This window comes from Spermophilus citellus, assembly GCF_964194105.1.
Source record: "Spermophilus citellus genome assembly, chromosome: 5".
Classification (NCBI taxonomy): domain Eukaryota; kingdom Metazoa; phylum Chordata; class Mammalia; order Rodentia; family Sciuridae; genus Spermophilus; species Spermophilus citellus.
The window spans coordinates 81374247-81397676 of NC_138186.1; the positions used below are offsets into that span (position 1 = coordinate 81374247).

Sequence of the window (23430 nt, forward strand, 5' to 3'; positions counted from 1 at the left end):
ATGACTTCATCTGAGAATCTGTGAGCTGCCAAGTTCACTGTATACTGCTGAGAGACTGTATAAGGGAGATACTACCTGGGTCCCAATCTCTGGAAAGTTATAGAACTACCCACAGTACCGTACTTTACTGAATCTCGTGTGTAAGATTGAAGACTCTGAAAGCAAACCCTACTCTAAAGGATGAACCTCCAAACTAGAATTGGGTACCATTTTCAGGTCAACAAGAGTTCTTATGAGCAGGACATCTGCTATAGGGAAATAACATGGTTCTATGTACAGAATAAAACGAGAGCCTATTGAAAATTCTGGGCTTTATAGTAAAAAAGAGAGAGAGAGAGAGAGAGAGAGAAAGCCAAAGGATGCTAGGCTAAGATTTGGTGTTACCAGGAGTCCTAATAACCTCAGATTATTTCAAAAGTATCAGATGTCCTAACATTGGGGGCTAGTCCTTGATATTATCAAATAACCTTTATTAATTTGAAAGATTTGCCTTCAAAGAGTCAAGAATACATACAATACACTCCATATAAATTTCCAATCACATTTATTTGGTGAAACATCAATTTGAATGCTTCAAAATGGGACATATCCAAAAATGATAACTTGTCTCCCAGAGAATGCACTCAACCTCTTATGACTCAACGCTGCTAACAAGAAGTCAAGACTGGTTAAAGGTAGGATGGCACACATGGCACTGGCCCAGAGCTCAGGATTAGTGCAATGATATAAGTAAGACAGCAAACTTAACAGAGAAGAGGGGATCCAAAACATAAATTAAAGCTTTCTACTTATAGTTATTAGAGAATACCAGCTAATCAGGGAAATAAAAATACAAAAGTATAAAACTAAAAATATTAAAGTAAAACATCATCTTTTCCTCAGAACTCATCAAATTCCATAACATGTCTCTCCCTCCACATTTTTACATTTAAAGTGGATAAACCAACAAATATTTAAAGAATCAAATACTTACTGGTAGCCCCTGCAATCCTGCATCACCAGGAGGTCCAGGTTTCCCTGGTTCACCCTGGAGGGGGGAACCAAACATTTAATCACTTTGAACCTATATGAACTGCTATATTATTTTTAAGAAAGAGTATATATTTTTTAAGTAAAAGGATTATTCCCACAGCTGACCTTATGTGGACTTTTACAATTCATCAAGAGGGTAGCAAGGTAGAATACGGGACATAAACTCAATCAAAACATAATATCCCGGGCTGGGGATGTGGCTCAAGCAGTAGCGCGCTCGCCTGGCATGCGTGCGGCCCGGGTTCGATCCTCAGCACCACATACCAACAAAGATGTTGTGTCCGCCAAGAATTAAAAAATAAATATTAAAAATTCTCTCTCTCTCTCTCTCTCTCTCTCTCTCTCTCTCTCTCACTCTCTCTCCTCTCTCACTCTCTCTTTAAAAAAAAAAAAAAAAAAAAAAAACAAACATAATATCCCTCAGTCTTCTACCATCGATGGGGCAATTTTCCTGTGTTCCTAAAAGCAAGCAAATAAGTACACTATTCTAATAAGAATTTTCTCTTTGACACTAGATTAAAAAAATTAAAAGGAGGGAAAAAAAAAACCAAAGCTAGCTAAATAAATCTCCTGGTGATGTTGTAATGGAAATACTGTGCTCAATTGGTCAGGCCAGAAACAGCCCCATTCATGAGTGACTGAATCACACAGCTACCTTTGTTCCTGGCATTCCAGGTATCCCGTCTCGGCCATCCACACCTGGCAAGCCCTAAAGACACACAAAGAAATACCCTGTTGGAAAAAGCCACATTCTTCATCCCTACATTATTTTCTAAAGTTTTACTAAAAGTTAATAATCACTGAAAAAATGTGCCTGATGACTAGAGCTCTAGACATACCGTGTCTCCTTTGGGTCCAGGGAGTCCGGGAATTCCTCTAGGACCTTGAGCCCCCTGTAGGACAGGACAAGAAGCATAAACAAGACATGGACAATAATCACAATATTTAGGACATGTCAAACAGATAAGCAAAATCAGCAGATGATGCTGAAAAGCAGGATGCTCGTAGTATAAAGACTAATTTGGACTTACTCTATCTCCCTTGGGGCCTGCTTCACCAGGAGGTCCTCGCTGTCCTTGATCACCCTGTATAAAAATTAAATTTTCTTAACACAAGCAAAAATTACTTATTGATAGATCTGTTAAAATTAGAAAACATCATCCACATTATCTACCTATTGCTCTTTCACTACAATGGCTTTGATCTATAATGGATGCCTAGATCAAGAAATCTTTTTATAAAAAAAAAAACCTTAAAAATTGATATTGACATAGGCATAATTGAGACTTGCATGTCCTTTTTTTTCATTTTCCATGTATTGTCCTACGCTATTTGGATATATATATAAAATAAATTAAGTTCCATACTATAGGTAACAGTATCTGTAACCACATCTACCTAATTCATTGACTGCTATGGTGGCTGAGGGTTGGGTTAGTTGCTAATATTTTCTGCATGTTATGTAATTCCCCACTCAGCAATAGTGGTTTCCAACTAATGTTATCCAACTAATGTTAATATATGGTATAGGCAATAAGTGAGAGGTTGCGTCTCCTTAAAATTCAGCTTTTTTTTTTTTAGTTGCTTCACTACTTCAAAATCTTGAATAGCTCCCTGTTATTGCTGATTGTTTATATTGGCATCAAATATTCTCCATAAGGTGGTTTTACCTTACCTATTCAATCTCATTCTCTCCATACACCTCTCCACCCTAGGCAGTGACAGCCTCTATGATAACCCATGAATTCCATGCCACCAACTGTGCCCTCCTATACTTTGCTGCCTTTCCCACCTAGAATGGCTTTCCAGGTCAACCTTCACAAGGTCTTCTTACATGGACTATCTCTATCAGATGTTCTAGCACTTAATCTTGAAGTTGTTCACTGCGTTACATCCTGTCTTTTCCACTAGACCAAAGGACCTTGACAGTCATGAATTCTATTTGATTCACATCTTTTCTACTTTTTATATGGTATAAGTGACTTATGGATGGCTTTTTTTTTTGGTCTGTTTACCTCCAAAAACAGGCTTGAGGCAGAATACAATAATGAGAAGTGTACATATTGAAGACAACTATGGAATAATGAGATTATAAACCATAGAAAAGGAAAAGGATATAACTACCCAGGAACTAGAAATAAAATTATTACTGTGAATCTAAGCATGACAACCAAAGCAAAAAAAAAAAACCAGCAAACATAAATATTTAACTTATTGACTTATTCCATAAGAAAAAAACATGAAATCAGAGGAACACCCTTCTGTAGCTTAAAAAAGTCAGGCTCATTTTAATTACAATTTTTAAATAAATATAAAACTATTACTCATTTTTATCTTAATTATATAAGATACTTGTATGTATGTATATATATAGCAAAAAAACCATTACTACTAAAATAAAAAAAAAAAATCTATGGTTAGGTTTTGTAAAAAGAAAACCACTTACAGGTGCACCAGGCAGACCCTGAGGCCCAGGTTCTCCATCTAAGCCCCGAGCACCCTGAAAAAAACAAGATGAAGAAATAAAATTAAGATCAGTTATGTATGTTAAGGGCATATCCATCTTTCTAAAGAAATATAATAGCCAGTTTAAAAGGAAGTTTTTATGCCTGAAATGCAGAGGGAATCTGAGGAGTACTTTATGAGAAGCTTCAGATATGAAAACACAGTTTACATCTACTCATAAGACAGAATTTAAACTCAATGTTTGATATACTTCTGGATATTTTAAGCTAACACTGCATTCTCAGCTGCTGACATGAATTTACAACACTATCACTTGTTCACACAACTTGACAATTCCATTGGAAAGAGGTTTGGCCATCACCCTTCTGGGTTCTCAGAAATGCCTGTGGGAATTCATTAATGAGGAAGGCCATAGAGCCACCTTACAACTAGAGGACTCTGGTGCCACAGCTGAGAGAGGAACTTACAACACTCTGGATCGCCCCAAGATCTGACATAAAAAGTCAAGCCATATGATTCAGAAGAATGAATTGTTGAAAAGACCTGAGTATCTCTTCTCCCATTCAGAATTGATGTTAGGTTCAGTTTACGTTAAGTAACCAATCTATTTCCTCAAGGACAGATCCACCCTACCAAGAGATGGCATAAGAATTAGCCAGAGCCTTATAAATCTAATTATCTGAAAATGATCTCTGACTTGGCTACGTATTGTACAGATCATGCCCTTATTTTCATTAGAAGAATCAAAATGTGATTTTAAAACAAAAATACATTGTTTTGGTGTTCTCCACTTATGCTCCTTGACAAAATACAAACTGTCTATAAATTTTGTTCTCATCTACACAGCAAATAAGAAAGCATAAGGGACAACTGCAGTGAAAAGACAGCCTCCTAATGAACCAGGTTGAGATGAGATGATAAAATAAATGAAAAGCAGTCAGAGTACTGGATAGATGTCAGGCCAAGAAAGCCAGGTGGACAGCATCTGCAGTAAGAATTAAAACTTAGGAAACCTTTGATAGGAGGTTCAGACATAGGTAGAATCAAAGAAAAAAACATAACGAAAGCAGAGGGACCAGAGAGCCTTGCAATTCTTTGATCCCTAAAAACTAGAACAGAGCAGAGGCATTCTACATTCACTGGGGAAGAAAGAATTTGGAAGACCCGAGGAAAACCTTGAATTCATCATTCACTTTGCATTATGAGAACAGAGACCAGCTTTGCATTATAGAAATGGCTTTGATGCATCTCTCTCTCTCTCTTTCTGTCTTTCTCTCCCCCCACTCCTCACTGCTGTTCAGCGTGAGCTCAGACCTAAACTGCTGTTACTAGGTAACCAGTCCATGTTTGAGTTCAAAAGAAGAGCTTTAAAAAAAAAAGAAGAAGAAGAAGAAGAAGGTGAAAAAAGCAATTTGACAGAAATCAAGGAAAATGAGAAATTTTGTAAATATCAAATAGGAAATGTTTCAAATAAAGAGAAGATCATGAACAGTAATTGCCTTCAAATCGAGGGGTCATGTATCTTAGGGGATGATTTAAATTCAGAAAAAGTGAAGGATTAGCTATCAGAAGCATCAAAAATAATCAGTTTTATTACTTATTAAAAAAAAGAAATGCACACAAAGTGTTACTTAAGGTGATATGAATATAAAAATATACAAGACTCCATTTTTTTAAATTCACTGTTTTTAGGAAAGAAATAGTCCAGAGGAGAGGAAAAAAGAAAGCAGGTAAAATGAAAATACTTGGAAGAGATAAAGAGGATTTAAAAACTAAAAAAAAAAAAAAAAGTAAACAAGCCAGACTTAATTCACAAAAATGTGCATCTCTTTAAAAAAAATTAAGATTTGATTTCATTTATTGAGCATAAACAATGCACAACTTGTTGTTATTTAAGTTTAGATAAAAAGCTTTGTATCACTGTGTCAAACTGACACAGATTAGCTGTGGTGGCTCTGAAGAGAATGAGGCCAGGGTGAGAAGTGGTGGTAGGCAGACACCTTTTAACATTCTGTGACCTACAAACTGGCTTTTCTAACACACTTTCTAAGAAGCAATAACTTTTAAACACACACACCAATAGAAACTTTGAGAGGGTTTTTGTTTACAGGTTTCTGTTGTTTTTCCTTGTAATATTACTCAACCAAGTATTCCCTGTTCTCCATCCTTCACACACAGGCCTTGTAGTCTCAACATCCTTCTGATGCCACCTCCTTCCTGGGTCCTCTGGTCCCCCTATCTGCATTCCCTCATTCCACCCGCCTTGAGATTTCTATCTTGCTCGCTACACAGTTAGCTATTTGTTTGTCTCTCACAATAAGCAGCCAACTTAATGAGGCCTTATTCCTCTTCAAATTTTCCTAACAGCTTGCAGAACACCTTTCAAAGGAAGTGCTAGGAAAATCAGATTTCTGAGACTAGGCTAAGGGCAGTTGTTGTACTCTGGCCACAGGTGTATCACCCCTGTCTAGGGCATGGCTCAGTGTGCAAGTAGGCCAAGAATGTCCCTAGAGGCCTGGGAGGTAGCCTGCCTTCTTTTGCCTCTCCCTTCCTGCCTTCTCCTGTCTTTGCCTTGTTTGAGCAGAAGCACCCCAACCACTAGGCCAGTGTTATCATTGCTAGCTACTGATACTAAAACAGAAAGAAAATAGAGCAACCCTACTTACTCTAAATCACCCAAGACTATTTAAAATATATAATAGAGTTGATCTCCATGTCCATGGGTTCTGCATCTGAATTCAACCAATTGTGGATCCAAAAAAAAAAAAAAATGGTGTTGCTGAAGATAAGAAGTTGCTTTAAAATGACTCAAATTCTAACAATTTACTATATTTTTATATTATAGCATTATCATCATCATCTTACTTTTTCTCCTTTGTCCCCAACTGTGCCAGTGATGCCTCTCAAACCTTGTGCTCCCTGGAAATGTAAAAGATAATAATGGATTAGTTAAGGCATATGTTTTTTTAAGCTTGCCACAGAAAACGATCCAGAAGAAGGATGTTATCATAACCAATGGTGGTGCCTCAGCTCCTCTTTGACACTGGCTATGCCTTGGCTATACTTTGGAAATAATGAAAAAAATTATTATTTCCATAAATGTTACTCATTTTGACATGAAAAAGGTGTAACCATTTTATTTTCATATAGTACAAAAGTAACATAAATTCTGATTTAACAAACATTTTAAATTGAAGTATGCTGATGCCCAATTACCTTGCATATTACTGCAGTAATCTGCCAAAGCACAAGGGACTAACTTTTTATTTTAAAAAAAAACATGATTATGAGCAACTAATAATGTTCTAATTAAAATGATTACATGCTGGAATGAGCTACATTGATCCAATGCATTATTTAGCTACTGCATATTCAGAGTATACAAAATTTTCTCATTATATCATGTATTGGTGCTTTAGAATACAAAATATATGTCAACCTCTTGTGTTCAGTATTTGCTTTCAGATTGCCTGGACCTGGAGTCTATTAAATAAATGTATGTAATTATATAGAGAATCTTTTTTGTTTAAAAAGGTGCTTGAATGTACAATGGAAACTCTTATTCTGAAAACATGATTATCTCTCAAAGCTGGACTGGTGAGAAAATAGAGAACATCATGTTAATATAAAGTTATTGATCCAAATACTAAGTATAAAATATTTCAAGAGTCATTTTTAAAATATTTGCATAGCCAGGCTGGGGTTGTGGCTCAGGGGTAGAGCACTCACCTAGCATGTGTGAGGCACTGGGTTCAATCCTCAGCACCACATAAAAATAAATAAATAAAATAAAGGTATCATGTCCATCTACAACTAAAAAAAAAATTTTAAAGATATTTGTATAGCCTAGTCAATATTTTTAAAAATACTTTACTGGAGGTCCTTGAGCTCCAACTTCTCCCAGTTCTCCCTGGTCGCCTTCTTCACCCTAAAAAACAACGGAAAAAAGCACAATAAATATGTCTAGGAAATGAACACAGAAATGTGCTAATCTAGTGAGAACATTTTATATTCATTTGGCACCTATACTATGCTTTCTTAATTACTTTCATGTATGATTCATATCAACTATGGAATACTCAGAAAATCCAGAGAAGTATACAAATAAAGTCACCCAAATCACACCATTCAACTATAAATACTAGTAACATTTTAGATGCTGTACTTTCGAAGTTTTTCTAGAAGGAGGGGAGAAGGGAAAGAAAATGTGTGTGTTCATGTTTGAGAGAAAGAGTTGGGAGTGTTATTGGGAATATGTAGTAACATTGTATAAACATTTCCATAAGCTGTTGGATATTTTAAGTATGGCTTACATTTTAGCTTTCCTTATTACCACTTTAATACCATACACAATTTGGGGGGATTTAAATCAGTCTTTTCTTTCATGGTTCATACCTTTGATTTCACTCATAGAAAAGCCTTTTCCACCTCCAAATTAAACAAATATTCATCTGTACTTTTTTTTTTAGTAACTCTTCTATAGTTTAATTTCTGGCACAGAATTTAAAGGTCATTAATTCCAATATCATGTCTTGAATAGTAGATCCTCTCCACAAGAATTGGAAATTTATCTTTAACATGTATAAATCATTAGGCTCTAGGTTTCCTATTCTATCCCACTGATCTGCTTATGATGTTGCCAACATGAAAACATTTTAATTATTGTAATACATTTTGTAATGCATTTTCATCTCAGGGAGAATTCCCTTGCCTTTTTAGAGTTACTCTTACTTTTCAGATTTTCTGAAATGTTTACCCTCTTAGAGCAATGTTAAAATCATTGGACAGATATTCCCAAAAATACTACTGCTTTTCTATCGGGACTACATTAAATCTTTCTCTCCCAGAAGTTAGTGTATCTCTCTATTTAGTCAAATGTTTTTTTCTTTTTATCTTCACAAATAAAGTTTTACTCTTTTCTTCAAATTAAGCTTCCATATGAAAGTATTTGGACTATCTGGTTGCTATTGCCAATGAGACCATCTTCCAACACATTTTCTAACTAATTATTATTTTGTCATCTTGTTATTATAACCTCTGATATACTTTAATATGTTAGAAGATTCAAAAAGAGATCTGATTCCTCTTACAGAAATATTATTTTATAGAAAAAAAATTACTTTCCCTCTAGGAGGGTTTATTTTTTTTTAATCCACATATAGTCCTACATTTTTTGTGGTAATAGATATCTTAAATTGTGAAATTAGTGATGAGAAAAATTATTTATAACATGTACATATTATCAGACTTAAGTCCATTACTATTATTTATTTATTACATATTTCAATTCACTCATTTTCTTGCTCCATCAACTATATCTTACATTTAAAGATTTTTCACAAAAAATAAGGCCATAACAAAATATTCAACAGCAGTATTAATATATAACATTTAGACACATTGGTCAAAGAGCTACATTATGCCTAAATAATTTAACTTGATTTTTAATGCATTATAGAGGTCTTATACCTTAGTTTCAGTCTTATAATTATATTCAAATTGTATTCCATTAGAACATATGATTGACAGTGGAAAGAAGCAGTCCAATTCAAAAGCTAGTGAATTAAGTAGTCCATGGAGTGAATAATCATCACATGTGCATAGTTAAATGCTACTTGTTTTTCCCTACAAATTTATAAAGCCAGCTACAAAAAGCAACAATTATTAATAGGTCCTCTGTATTTTTTCTTTAGTAGGATATAAATCATTTCCCATAGATTCTCCATAAACCTTAAGCAATATGTTTGCATTCAATATTTTACCTTTGAATGAAAAGCACATACCTTATCCATAACAACAAATTTAAAATGAAAATTTTTTAAATTTATTATCATTTATTACTTATTTATTATCATTTATTATCATTTTACTAAGAGGTTTTTGAATGACTGATGATCTGCTGCATGATCTTGCCAGTACCATATCTTAATTAGTGAAGTTTCACTATTCATTCCTATATTCATAAACAATTTTAAAAGTCTTCATTAACTAACTTGCATAAAAAATTCAAGGCAAAATTTGAATCTGAATACAAACTTCAGGCCTCCAGAATCTCTATCATTCCAGGTCATCTGTTAGAAATCTCTTTCAGAGCTCATTCATCAACAAGCTATGGTCATGTCATTTTCTTACATAACTTTTTAAAGACATCACTTATAGTTTAAAATGACATAAAAATGTGGAATAAATGAAAAGAATTTTTAATAACATTCAATGAAAATTTTTGGCAATTACTTAACACAGCAAAAAGCATGCAAGTTTTCCACTGAAGCCCAAACCAGATTTGAGAATCCAAATAACTAACTTGTACAGTTACCAAAAATACTAGTTTCACTGGAAGAGTGGAGATCAACAGCTTCATCCCCAAATTCATGGGTTAAGGGAGTGAAATTTCCCCAAAAGAATGGGTCACCAAAAGGAGAAAGAAGAGATGCAGAACATCAAAAATAACAGAAGTCTGCTCTATTTGCTTCAGTACACATATTACTTCATGAATATGTTTTGATGTAATTTTAATATTCTTGCATAACTATTTTGGTGACTAACTAATATCATATGTCTATGTCACACTTAGTTTAGTCACTCCCCTGTGATTAGACATGTTTTTAACTTCTGTGATCCCAGCACTTAGAATAGACCCTGGAACATGGCAGGTACTTAATAAATATTTATTAAACGTTAAAAATCACAAATTTTGAGATTCAGTGAAGAAATGGGCATGCAGAGACACTTCCAAAGGACTCATTTTTTTTTTCTATTTTACTCCAATTTAACATCAGGAAGCTAGCTATTACATTTTAGTTAAATAAAATGTCTTCACAGCCTAAGTTAAAAAAAAAAAAGGGGGCATTTAAAATAAAAGTCTGAGTTGCTAAGGCTGGCCTCGAACTTGTGATCCTCCTGCCTCAGCCTCCCAAGTAACTAGGATTATGGGTGTGAGCCACTGTGCTCACCAAAGGTAACAAAGGTCAACAAATGGGACTTACTCAAACTAAAAAGTTTTTTCTCAGCAAAAGAAACAATAAGAGAGGTAGATAGGGAGCCTACATCCTGGGAACAAATCTTTACTCCTCACACTTCAGATAGAGCCCTAATATCCAGAGTATATATGAACTCAAAAAATTAAACAATAAGAAAACAAATAACCCAATCAACAAATGGGCCAAGGACCTGAACAGACACTTCTCAGAGGAGGACATACAATCAATCGACAAGTACATGAAAAAATGCTCAACATCGCTAGCAGTCAGAGAAATGCAAATCAAAACCACCCTAAGATACCATCTCACTCCAGTAAGATTGGCAGCCATTAGGAAGTCAAACAACAACAAGTGCTGGCGAGGATGTGGGGAAAAGGGTACACTTGTTCATTGTTGGTGGGACTGCAAATTGGTGCAACCAATTTGGAAAGCAGTATGGAGATTTCTTGGAAAGCTGGGAATGGAACCACCATTTGACCCAGCTATTCCCCTTCTTGGTCTATTCCCTAAAGACCTAAAAAGAGCATGCTACAGGGACACTGCTACATCGATGTTCATAGCAGCACAATTCACAATAGCAAGACTGTGGAACCAACCTAGATGCCCTTCAATAGATGAATGGATAAAAAAAATGTGGCATTTATACACAATGGAGTATTACTCTGCATTAAAAAAATGACAAAATCATAGAATTTGGAGGGAAATGGATGACATTAGAGCAGATTATGCTAAGTGAAGCCAGCCAATCCCTAAAAAACAAATGCCAAATGTCTTCTTTGATATAAGGAGAGTAACTAAGAACAGAGTAGGGACTAAGAGCATGAGAAGAAGATTAACATTAAACAGGGATGAGAGGTGGGAAGGAAAGCGAGAGAGAAGGGAAATTGCATGGAAACGGAAGGAGACCCTCAGGGTTATACAAAATTACATACAAGAGGAAGTGAGGGGAAAAGGAAAAATAATACAAGGGGGAGAAATGAATTACAGTAGAGGGGGCAGAGAGAGAAGAGGGGAGGGGAGGGGAGGGGGGATAGTAGAGGATAGGAAAGGCAGCAGAATACAACAGACACTAGTATGGCAATATGTAAATCAATGGAAATATAACTAATGTGATTCTGCAATCTGTATACGGGGTAAAAATGGGAGTTCATAACCCACTTGAATCAAAGTGTGAAATATGATATGTCAAGAACTATGTAATGTTTTGAACAACCAACAATAAAAAAATAAAATAAAATAAATAAAAAAATAAAAAATAAAAGTCTGAACTACCATAGGATACATAAAATTGGCCTGTTTATTCTGATTATGTGAGGTTATTCAATACACTGATTTTAGCTAAGGAGTTCAAGGATATTAATGCTTAAAGACATTAATAAATTGCCTCTCTATCTCTTTACTTCCAAAATAAAAAAAGATTAATCTCTTGCCTCTACCCAGTATAGGTGTAGAATTGTCAACAACAATGAAAAGCCTACCATATCTGCATTAAGAATAGCTTGACTTGACTTTGTAAAATATAAAATGTACCAAGACAAAATTTCCATTGTGCATAGAATAAAATTCTTAGATCATTAAAAGATGATTAACCTTAGTAGATTAAAAAAATGGCAAATAGGTCACCTTGCTTTAAATTTCAGTCTTGGTTTTTCTGCAGGGCACAGCTGCCCTGGTGCAAGTTGTGCTATAGATTCCATGTTTACATCCACATAATAACAGAAGTTACCACTAACTTCCAGTTTACTCAAAATCTATGTCATATTGAAATGAAATCAGAGATAAACAGAAAAATTATTTCAGAACTTCAGATGAGAAGTTAAAAGCCAGTTACCAAATTCTCTGTTTGCTAAGCTCAACAACACATTGCATAAAATTTTACAAATATCAAAAATTTGTCTTATGTGGTAGAACAACTAGTTGAATGTTCAACTATCATAAGCATCAAGGAAAAAAGCTAAATGTGACTGATTTGAAAAGGAAAGGAAAGGAAATAAAAAATAGCTGCACTGGAAGAAAATTAAAATGTCCAGTGCCTTCTTTGTTTTTTATAATTAGACAACTTATTATGCTTAGTTGGAATATTAATGCACCTACAAAGAATACTTCAAACATCATTTGAAATAGAAAGACAAAATATAACATATGCTGTATTATTCCTTATAGTTGGTTAAAATAAAAACTACCCGGCTGGGGTTGTGGCTCAGTGGTAGAATGCTTGCCTTGTTTGTACAAGGCCCTGAGTTTGATCCTCAGCACCATATTAAAAATAAATAAATAAAATAAAGGTATTGTGTCCAACTACAACTAAAAAATAAATATTTTTTAAAAAATGGTCACTACCTCCTAATCACAATTTACTCACTAAATACTCATTTGTCTTACCTTGTGTCCTTGTCTCCCTGGTTCACCAATTTCTCCTTTAGCACCTTTATGGCCCTAGCAAATGCAAAAATAAAAAATAGATAATATCATATATTTTTAAATATATATAAAAATTATATCAAATATGTATATGTATATATATATATATATATATATATATATATATATATATATATATATAATTTATTGGGCTTGACAAAACTGTCAGAGGGTTCATAAAATGATTCTGCTTCCCAAAGTCCTTGTCAAGGTACTACTAAGAAAAAGGTTATGTCACAAAGAAAATTACTGCCTTAAATGACCTAAATAGTACTATGTGTATTACATGACTGCTGTATATAGTATATATCAGTTTTAGTTACTAGGAAAACCTTGTTCTAGAATTTTAAAAAGCCACATTACCCAGTTTAACACCAAGATTTATTGATACCTGCCTGCTGTTTCACAAATCCGGGTTCCACACTTCTCCTGGAGTGGTTTAGAGCACTGAGCCTTTTTCTGTACTGGACTGAACTTTTCAGAAAAAGCAGCCCTGACCCAGCTCACCTGGCTATGCCCTGCTTCTGTGGCTGCTGGAAACCCTTCTGCTTCCATACCCACCTGCTTTCTGGAGAGGGGAAGATTGGGCATAAGAAGGGCACTTCCCCACATGCACAGTTCTCTGCCTCTTCCTGTACACTACTGTAGGTGCAAAGGGAAGGCATCAAAGGGCAGTAAGCAAAGGCTGCCTAGCATGAAGACAATCCCTGACCTCTCTTGTCAGGCCACCTGTTCTAAGCTTATGTACACTGTGGGCAGTAACATGAGGCAAACTATGAGACAACATCCCCAAATTAAGTCTGTCAGGACTTTGACTTCTCTCCAGCCTTTCTGTAAAATAAGACACCAACCCAGGCCCAACTCCACAGTTGAGGGAAACCACCAAAAATCAACAAGAAAAACTCTGGGAAAATCAGTACCTTGGAGCCTTCCAGATCACAGTAAAGCCCCAAGGAATTTCTCAAATTTTCTGGAATTTCTCAAAATCACTTTAGACTCAGAGACTGGAGAGAGAAAGCCATTTATCCCAGCAGTTGGCATTTATTTACTTGTTTTTATGTAATATTTCCAAGTAATTATGATGGCAGAGAAAAACACTTTCAGGAAAGTCTCTTTTCCTACTTATTTTGCACAGTTTTTCCAATTTTCCAGTTTTTTGTTTTTGTTTTTGTTTTTTTAAGCAAAACTTTCTCAAAGAATTTTGTGCATTGTCCTCTCCCCTCATTCTCACCACTGTCTTCCTCTGTTGGAGGCAAACTTCTGGCCCTTGATTTGGTGTTCAAGCCTCCCTCAGTCTCCTGTACTTTACTGGCATTTGTGCTCTAAACTTCAGGGGTATTTATATTAAGCACCTATGTCTTGGGGGCCCCAGCTAGAATTCCAGGTTTAATAAGCCCACAAACTGAGGCACAGAGTAAGCCAACACAGACTAGAGTGCTCCATCTGAATGGGATCTTCACACCAAGAAGGATAGTGCTTTAATTGAAGGTTCCATTTTTTCTGTGGATAATAATCTAGGAAATAATATAAGGAGATTATTCTCTTACCCTCATGCCTGGAAGGCCTGGATATCCAGAGCGACCTGGTGGACAGGAATTTGGACACTACAAGAAAGCAACAAAGACACCATGAACCAGAGCCCACTTTGTGAAAGGGCCAAATTTGTAAAAGATTCTAGCTATTAAACCCTAATGCAATTATAGTCATTAAATAAATTCAAATATCCATTTCCTCCTTTTTACTGAATTTTTAAACTAATATTTCTAACTTCTAGAAAAGTATAAAGAATATAACAAGTACCTTCCTATGCATTCACCCATTTATTCATGCATTTAATAAATGTTAATATTTTTCCATATTCATTTCAGATCTACTATATTAAAGAAGTGCAATGTTTAAAGACAATGAGTTTTGCCATGACCTGATCATTTTCCTCCCTCTTTACTGGACTAGCTATATCCTGAAGTTCATACCCCCACCAAGGGGCCCAAATTGTGCTTGGTACAGCTTATCATTATCATTTCAATATTAATCTACGTGTAAAATATCTCCTAATATTGATGTACTCTAGTGAAAAGCATGCCTTAGACATAAAGTAAAAATGTTATAGAAAAAATAGATACTTCTGTAATGAAAAACTGTTATAGTCTGAGGATATATAAGCCACCAGTCCACTAATGCTACAGATTTTCTGCCATCTGAGCAAAAGTAAAACATAGAAGCACAGTATGTTCCAGAAAGATCATTTCAAAGACAACTCATCTGGAGACTACAAAACTACATTTTGTTCAAAGGAAAACATCTTACCAGTGGATCTCCATCATGAAAGCCAATTGTTCCCTAAAGTAAATAAAATATTAAAGTTAACAATATAACTAAATAATTAATTCAAACACAGTAATATAGAAAGTTCATTAGGTAAAGATATAATTAAATATAGATGTTTCATAATATACAAGGCACAAATAGCAGCATATAATATGCTAATATTCTAAAAACTTGACTCATGGGCATATTCCCTTTGAAGACTCCTAATTTGCAGTAGATCATTTTTTTCAGGGCATTAAAAAGAGATGAAATGAGAAGCGGAATAGGGGGTAAAAAAAAGGATCTATAACATATAAATTTAAAATTTGTATTACCTCCTACTTAAACTCCTCTTTTGTAAATTTGCTACTGAGAAAAATTTGTAACAAGTACATTTGAAAATGCTTCTTTTATATGTCAAAGTTTTGAGCATTTGAAAAATCAGTGTCAAAGGTTTTCACATGTAAAGAGTAAGACTTGCTTTGTGAAACTACCTTTTAAATTATTGTGATCCTTCTACTTTTCTGGCCTTAAAAAGAACCATACTCTAAATGGATGAAAAACTCGGTAGCCATTTGGGGAGTATTAGAATCTAATGACTCAAGTAATAGGCACTTCCATTTCTGGTTCTTAGATTTTTATAGTCCTAACCCTCAGAAGCAAAGGAAATTCATGTTGTAAACAACTTACACTGGGTCCTGGGGGGCCTGGGGGGCCAGGTGGTCCTCTTTTCCCAGGGTCACCCTAAGTCATTTGAAAAATCATGACATGGTGATTATACATGTGTCAAAACACAGTACACAAAACCAGGGAGGCATGAGAGAATGGCATTACTAGAAACCCCTACAGAGCTCAGTCATGCATAGACCTGCCACCAAATCCAATTAGTTCTACAAAACCAGAATAATAAAGGAGTTCTAGTCTCACCAAGTTATAAAACAAAGCAAAGGGAGACACAGAGAAAAAAATAAAGCCCATTTTTTTCTGTGTAGGATGATCACTTTATCTACTCTGAAAACAAATGAGAACCCCTATGCATTTTTCTAGTTGATTTACAGAAGGGCCAGAACAACCAATACTGCTAGGGCTGACCAGCTAATCAAAGCAAAAGAAAGCTCGCACCCAGCCTGAAGCTATGAAGTGCAAGGTTAATCTCAGCAGTGTCTGATTCTTGCTGCTGCTGTTTTTCTGGTCTATCATTTTGTCTGTCATTGCACTCTTGCAATACACAGAAAGCAAAAATGGCTAACTAAGCTGTTCAGATGAAAAAGGGTTCCAATTACTCTCAATAGCCAATATTTACTCTTGGCATGTTTTCCTTCTTAATGTCCTACCATAAAAAATCAAAAGCATCTTATAATTATTTTAAATGTATAATCATATTCATTCATTTCTTTAGTAAATAAATTTGCAAACAGTAAGCACACAGAGAGAAGCAGGAAAGGTATATAATACATGGTCCCTTTCCTCAATGAGTTTACAATTACCTACCTTCTCGTAACATCAATACTTCAACACTTTTGAAATGCTTCATGAATATCCACGTGAAGCACTTTTTATCAGCAATTTTTGCTCTATGAAGTTCAGCACCTTAATGTTTCAAGTTAAATTTTCATTATAATACAATGATCCTAACAAATATACCTGGTAATAACCCAGTCTATTTTTTAATTTAATGTGGAAAGTCTAATACAATAGCCACTGGACCCAAACCCTAGCTGAGAGTCTATAAAATGGGGGTGACACTCCATTATATGACAATCAATTAGGAAGTTGGGGAGAAAAGTTTAGCTGAAAAATTCAGGGAAAAAATTAAAATCACTCTGCAGCATTATTATTCCTAGTTCTCATCAATATTATGAACTGGAATAAAATTTATCTGCCACTTTTGAATTAGCAGGAGGGAGTAGTGTACTGTTAGGATAATTTACCTGGCTAGTAACACCTTCTATTAAATCAGCAAATGTCTATCAAAATGCACTGTGGTACTCACAATAGGTCCTACACGGCCAAGTTCTCCAGGAAGTCCTGCTGTCCCAGGAGGACCCTGAATTTGAGAAATCAAAGTGACAAATCAAAGTGACAAGGTAATTTATGGATATTTTATAATCTATCACAAATGGCATTAAATATAATAAGTAACAGGCCTAGAATGAGCTTTAATGTCCAATGTGGCAATAACTCATTTGGCCAAAATTTAGTTACAATGGAACAGAAATTTCCTAAATTAGTAAATATATTTTGTCTAGCAGAATAGGGGTATTATCATTAGTAGGCATGTTAGATGATGTAACTAAAACTCTATAATCCACAATGGTTAGTATTAGTCAAAAATTAAGGTCAGGATTTGAGAAATAGGCCATTTTTATAGACTACATAAAAGTCAATGATAAATGATACATACAGGGGGTCCAGGAATGCCACGACCCTAAAAGAGTAAAATAAAAATATTTATTGCAAGTGGTTTATACTTAGTATAAACATAGACACAAACACAACTTGATTCAAACCCATAAATTCTAATACAAAATAAATATATGATGCTCATTCTAAAGAAAACACTGTATAATGAAAAGCAAACATGGCTCTGCTTCTAAAGGAAGCAGGAGCTTGTTTCGGCTCCTCAAACTTTCCTCCAATATCCATGCTAAACAGCCTTATTTTTCTAATCTTTTTTAAAAAGAAAATCAAAGTAAAGAAGCCATTGAAGCTTGCCCTCAGGAGAACTTACCATCACTCACAAACTGGCACATCACAACAAGTTTAAAGATTTAATTCACTTGTAGTGTTGTACAAGAAACCTACACTGAAAACAATATACTTTCATGGTATATAATATATGATGTTTAGAAGTTGCCCAAACAAGCATTCAGCACAGAGAGGCTGGTGGGGAAAGGTCAGAAACATACCTCCATTTTGACAGGTAGGATGATATTTCTAGAAAGTAAACTGGTGTCACTCCTGAAGCAACGTATAATGGGATTCTAATGTAATAGACTAAATTTGACTTTAAAGCTAGTTATTCTATTGCCCTCTACTTTATGCTTTAAATCTCTTCATCAGCATCAGACTACATATAATCATGGATTGAAACCACTTCTGATTTATCTTAACCAGCCCCAATTCTAGCACAGAGCCGTATATATATAAATGGGTATATATATAAAATCAACTCTAACAATATGCTTGTTGAGCTTAAAATCGAACATTAACAACCCCAAATTCCTGTTCCCTCTCTTTTCTTTTTAATTTCAATTTTCCCCCTTAGGATTTCTCATTATTCTTTTATTCCTATATTGGCTTGAGTAGTTTTTATTTTCAGCTGTCTGTGATACTATACTTACGTCATATTTTTACTCCAGAGTTGCTTTTCTAAAATATCAATATATATATAAAGCATCCCATGTAATCAATGCACATCCTTTGATAGTGATATTAATATTTCTAATCAGTTAGGCAGACAAACAGGTAAGAACTTTGTATGGCAGTATTTTTTAATAATGCGTGGGATTTTCGAATGCTTTCTTTGAAAAATTACTCTCATCTGAACATTTCAATATATAGATCAATTTGTGAAATAGCTGTTATGCTTCATGATAACAAATTAATCAATAAATTATTTCATCAGAGACTTAGATGTTTGACAAATTTCACTAAATATAAGATGTTGAGATCTGAGTTGAAAAATGCTGTGGAGCATGCTATTCACGTCTGAAAATAGGCTTTTAATGAACAAGTTGATAGATGCTGAAATATGGCAAAGAAAAGAGTATAAATGGTGGGGAGGGGGACACAGATTAATGGCAAGAGCAAAGGACAACATAGAAAGAAAAAATAGCCTAAGAACCTAGTCCTCTTAAACATACAAATAGCACAAATCTGAGGGATTGTGCAGCGTAGGAAAAGACTAGCCATGGAGTCAGGCAGGCAATAATGACTCATTATTTGATATTTCACTGGAGATAAAACCAGTTGTAAAGAAAGTGATGTGATGAATTGTCTTAACACTGAATTTGCTCATGTTGTGCAAAAAAATGTTTTCTATCAATGCAGTAGAGAGGGAGTTGTCTTCTGAGAATTACCACCTGTGAATAGATCTATGTATTTTGTTCATATATTCAAATGCCTCTGAACAGTTTCTATTCACAGTAGGAATACTTACCATACCAGATAAGTTATAAAGCTCTTTGTCATGTGTATTATATAGGAAACTGCATTTTAAGAAAATTCCAGTAACAGAATTTCACCTAAAGATAGGAAATTTTCAATTCTGTGGCTTTGCAGATACTTACTGGAAATCCACGAGATCCAGGTACTCCAGGTTCTCCCTAAAAATAAAATAGCTTCATTGTACTTAGGTTTTTGAAGCATAATTATGTAAATATGTAAGCTGCATAAATATTGAAATCACAAAAATACTGCATCTTAGTATTTCTAAACACAATTTTAGTTGAAAAAGTATTTCAGCTATGTCCTCGCTTAACTCATTAGTTGACTTGCAAACACTACAATAAAATTATACTTCAGCATTTGAGAAATATCATCAGTCGGTACCAGGTGCCTAACTTACTTTTTGTCCCCTTGGACCAACAGAGCCAGGGGATCCATCAGGTCCTGTTAAACCCTGACAAAGCAAGATAGTGAAATTAGAACTATCATAACATTCACAGGTAAACAAGTAGGTAGAAAATGTCACTTTATTTGTTAGTTATCTGTAGCATGTTTACATATGTAAATACACATATTTATAAAGTAATACCTTCTATATTCTTATACAAAGGTGATACAACATGAGCTCTGCCTACTACTTATTTACTGTTGATAAATTATATCATATTCCTAACTTTCTGATAACTACATCATTTGTCACAGGGTTCAATAACGTAATGCCTTTTGTCTTTGCTTTGAGAAAATGCAATATAATAATTATGGTGTTCTAACAACTAAGTCTTATGTGTCTGGCTTTACCATTAACCAAGGTTTATGTATCTCCTTCATTTATAAAATAAATAATATTATGTGTCTCCTTAACTAAAGTATAACAATGTCTGGAAAGTTAAAATTATTCAATAGAAATTAAACATAAATGATCTCATTATTGCCTATAATTCCTTAAATTCCTCTAGCCATCTCTAGCAAGTGGCAATTGCTTATAAAAGAACATTAACTTTTAAAGTCAAATGTTTGAAAGCATATCCTATCACATTGTCTTTCTTAAAAAATATGGCTATAATTAGATGTATAAGTCCATATATCCATTTTCTATGTATAATTGAAGCCTAGTATTATAAAACACATTTGTAACTATCATATTTAATACTACAATTGTATGAAATAATCCTATAAACATCCTTATTGTCTCCACTAATATTTTTTAAATATGTATGGTTGGTTTTTTTAGTTGTAGGTGGACACAATGCCTTTATTTTATTTTTATGTACTGCTGAGGATCAAACCCAGTGCCTCACACATGCCAGGCGAGCGCTCTACCACTGAGCCACAACTCCAGCCCCACTAATACTTATTTTATCATCATCCTCAAATAAAAGATGAAAGCATAATGCTACACATACATCTGAATTTCCATACTTAGTGCAGATGCACTGTTATTTTTAAAATTTTTTCTTTGCTCTATGACACTTTCTGACATCATTTACAATGCAAACTTAAAATTATACCTTCCTAAAGATAAATATCTGTATATGAACATATATACATGCATACATAAATGCCTTAAAAATTCTTTATAGTATCAAGATTTTGAAAAGACTCAAATAATATTCAGGGAAAGATCTCTTAAAAATATGAAAGCTCTACTTAAAAATGGATTGTCAAAATTCATATTTAGTTTGTCATAGTCTGCTTAGGCATTAATAAAATGCTTTCATGTGATTCATATAGAAACCAGTTCCTGGACTATCATTTTTATATTTCTCTACATCAATATCTGTAACAACTCCTGAGAGTGAGTCAAAGAAATTTTTTTTGAAAAACGTTAATTACTTAGAAACTTACCAAGGAAGAAAACTATTAAACACACAGGAAAGAAATTTCTGACAGACTGTCTTAGACTTGCCCTAGCCTAATTACAACACTGTAATCTGGAAATAAGCCCCAGTATAATTAGTAGCTGAGCATTGATGGTAATGGAATGTTTGCTTTTATATCTCAACAAAGAAACTACACATACAGAACACTGTCAGCACTCACAGCACATAAATTTAACTAATAGATATTTAACTAATAGATCCTCCAATACCCACTTAATGTATATACCCTCCAAGACCAATCCTAGTCGATTTTCATATAAACTAGGCTTCTTCAATATGTGACCAGAATAACTGATAAGATTTAGGACATTAATTACTATATATGGTAGAATTTCAGCTGCAATATATAAAGCAGAACCCAGTCGATGGCTGAATAACCTAAAAACTATTTATAGGTTACTTCATATCTAAAATATCCTCCATAGGATATGGTAAATTATGTCCTTCATTGGGAAATTCTTTGAATTAAACTGAAAATGGATCTGGTGTCAGATGTTACAGTGAGGTCTATTATGAAATAACTATGTAGAAAACCATAAACTCCACAAGGACAAGAACTACATGTGCATTACAGTTATAGTACATTGCCCCTGGCATCAAACACACTCAATACCTGATGACTGAGAAATATTAATGTAAGTTAGACTTTTAAGTAGGATACTACACTTTTCCTTCCACATAATCTTTATTTTTAGCTTAAATCTTGACTCTGCTACTTAGTAGATGTAATCCTGGGCAAGTTGTTTAACTCAATCATGTTCTAAATGCTGTTCCTCATTCAGTTAGGGTCCTAAAAACAAACTAACAAAGAGTCTAGTTATTAATCACAGCACTATACTTCTGAGTCTCCTCATGTTTCTTCGATGTCTGATTATTTGCACCAACACTGACCTTTCAGGATAATTTCTTAACTCACTATCCTACTCATAGACATCTGTCAGGGATAAAACTTGTACATTCAGAGGATAATAGCATGGTTTACCTATAATATCTATATAATTCTTATTCCTCTTCTATTTGTCTCATGTGGATCTTATAGGAAAGATTATAAGATATTATTACAGACCTCTGAGCATGTCACAACAAAGAGCACTTTTAAGAATATTTTTATTGAATTAGGCACAGTGGTGCATGCCTGTGGTGCCAGCAATTCAGGAGGCTGAAGTAGGAGGATCATAAGTTTGAGGCCAGCCTCAGAAACTTAGTAAAAAAAAAAAAAAAAGCGGGGGTGGGGGCTGAAGGTGTAGCTCAATGGTAAAGTCCTCCTGGGTTCAATTCCCAGTACCAAAAAATAAATTAATTAGTAAGTTAAGTAACTAAAAAAACATAAAAATTTCTTTAAAAAAGGATAGTTCTATTGATAAAATTGATGATAATAACATAATTGTCCTTTGGAACAAGGTTATGACTGAACTCTGATGTCTCCAATTTTATTCATTCATATGTAAAAAGAAGAATCAAACTAAAAAGAAAGAGAAGAGATTTGAAATATGTGTCTACAACACACACACACTTTTCAAAATCTAATTTGCAATAAAATTTTCTAGATCTTATTTCAAAGAAATTACAGAGGGAAATATCACCAGTAGTAGAGAGAAATGCCTTCATAAGGGTGTTTATGCAAACAAAGTTCTATATGAGATAATTAATGCCGATGCTGTGTTCTGAAATTTAATGCTGCTATTTGTCATAGAATACCGGTTCTTTGTGATGGTTTCCTTCCACATTCCAACAGCTCATCTGCTAAGACTCAAGGGGTTCCTCCAGAAGCATAGCTTCTATGACACTTTTATATTTTATGCCAAAAATCCACTCAACATAGTAAATAAACTTTGAACTGTATTGCTTTAAGATTCTTCCAACATCCAACTAACCAGTTTCTTAATATTAGCAAAAAAATAAGATTTGCAATGAACCAAAGAACAGAAGACAAAAGATTGGAGGATTAAGGTCTTTAGGTTCACTTCCAAGAAAGGACTTGTGATGATTTCCTACTTGTTTGATTCCCGGATGGCTAAATACAAGCAGACAGTAAACTCTGATTTACTTCCTTTCAAGTGTCCATTCCCAATTTAGACTAAAATACTTTTTTACATGTCAAATCAACCAAAGAGTAGACTAAGAAAACTTTACAATTCTAAAAGTCCCATGTGACTTCAATTCAATAGTTATAG

At 34.3% G+C, this 23430-nt stretch overlaps 1 protein-coding gene across 3 annotated transcripts in view; it reads right to left on the minus strand.

Moving 5' to 3' along the window:
- Nucleotides 1-23430, minus strand: part of COL9A1 (collagen type IX alpha 1 chain) — a gene marked incomplete at its 5' end in the record, with an annotated part of 64534 nt that overhangs the window by 36362 nt on the left and 4742 nt on the right. For 2 of the 3 annotated variants that reach the window (XM_081295632.1, XM_081295630.1), the window contains 15 exons: nucleotides 974-1027; nucleotides 1688-1741; nucleotides 1872-1925; nucleotides 2064-2117; nucleotides 3479-3532; nucleotides 6364-6417; nucleotides 7373-7426; nucleotides 12861-12914; nucleotides 14447-14503; nucleotides 15207-15239; nucleotides 15897-15950; nucleotides 17200-17253; nucleotides 17611-17634; nucleotides 19499-19534; nucleotides 19777-19830. In XM_081295632.1, the coding sequence (XP_081151758.1) occupies nucleotides 974-1027; nucleotides 1688-1741; nucleotides 1872-1925; nucleotides 2064-2117; nucleotides 3479-3532; nucleotides 6364-6417; nucleotides 7373-7426; nucleotides 12861-12914; nucleotides 14447-14503; nucleotides 15207-15239; nucleotides 15897-15950; nucleotides 17200-17253; nucleotides 17611-17634; nucleotides 19499-19534; nucleotides 19777-19830 (744 nt within the window). Of the gene's footprint in view, nucleotides 1-973; nucleotides 1028-1681; nucleotides 1742-1871; nucleotides 1926-2063; nucleotides 2118-3478; nucleotides 3533-6363; nucleotides 6418-7372; nucleotides 7427-12860; nucleotides 12915-14446; nucleotides 14504-15206; nucleotides 15240-15896; nucleotides 15951-17199; nucleotides 17254-17610; nucleotides 17635-19498; nucleotides 19535-19776; nucleotides 19831-23430 lie in introns of all 3 variants that reach the window. The other variant, XM_081295631.1, reaches the window with a different exon arrangement.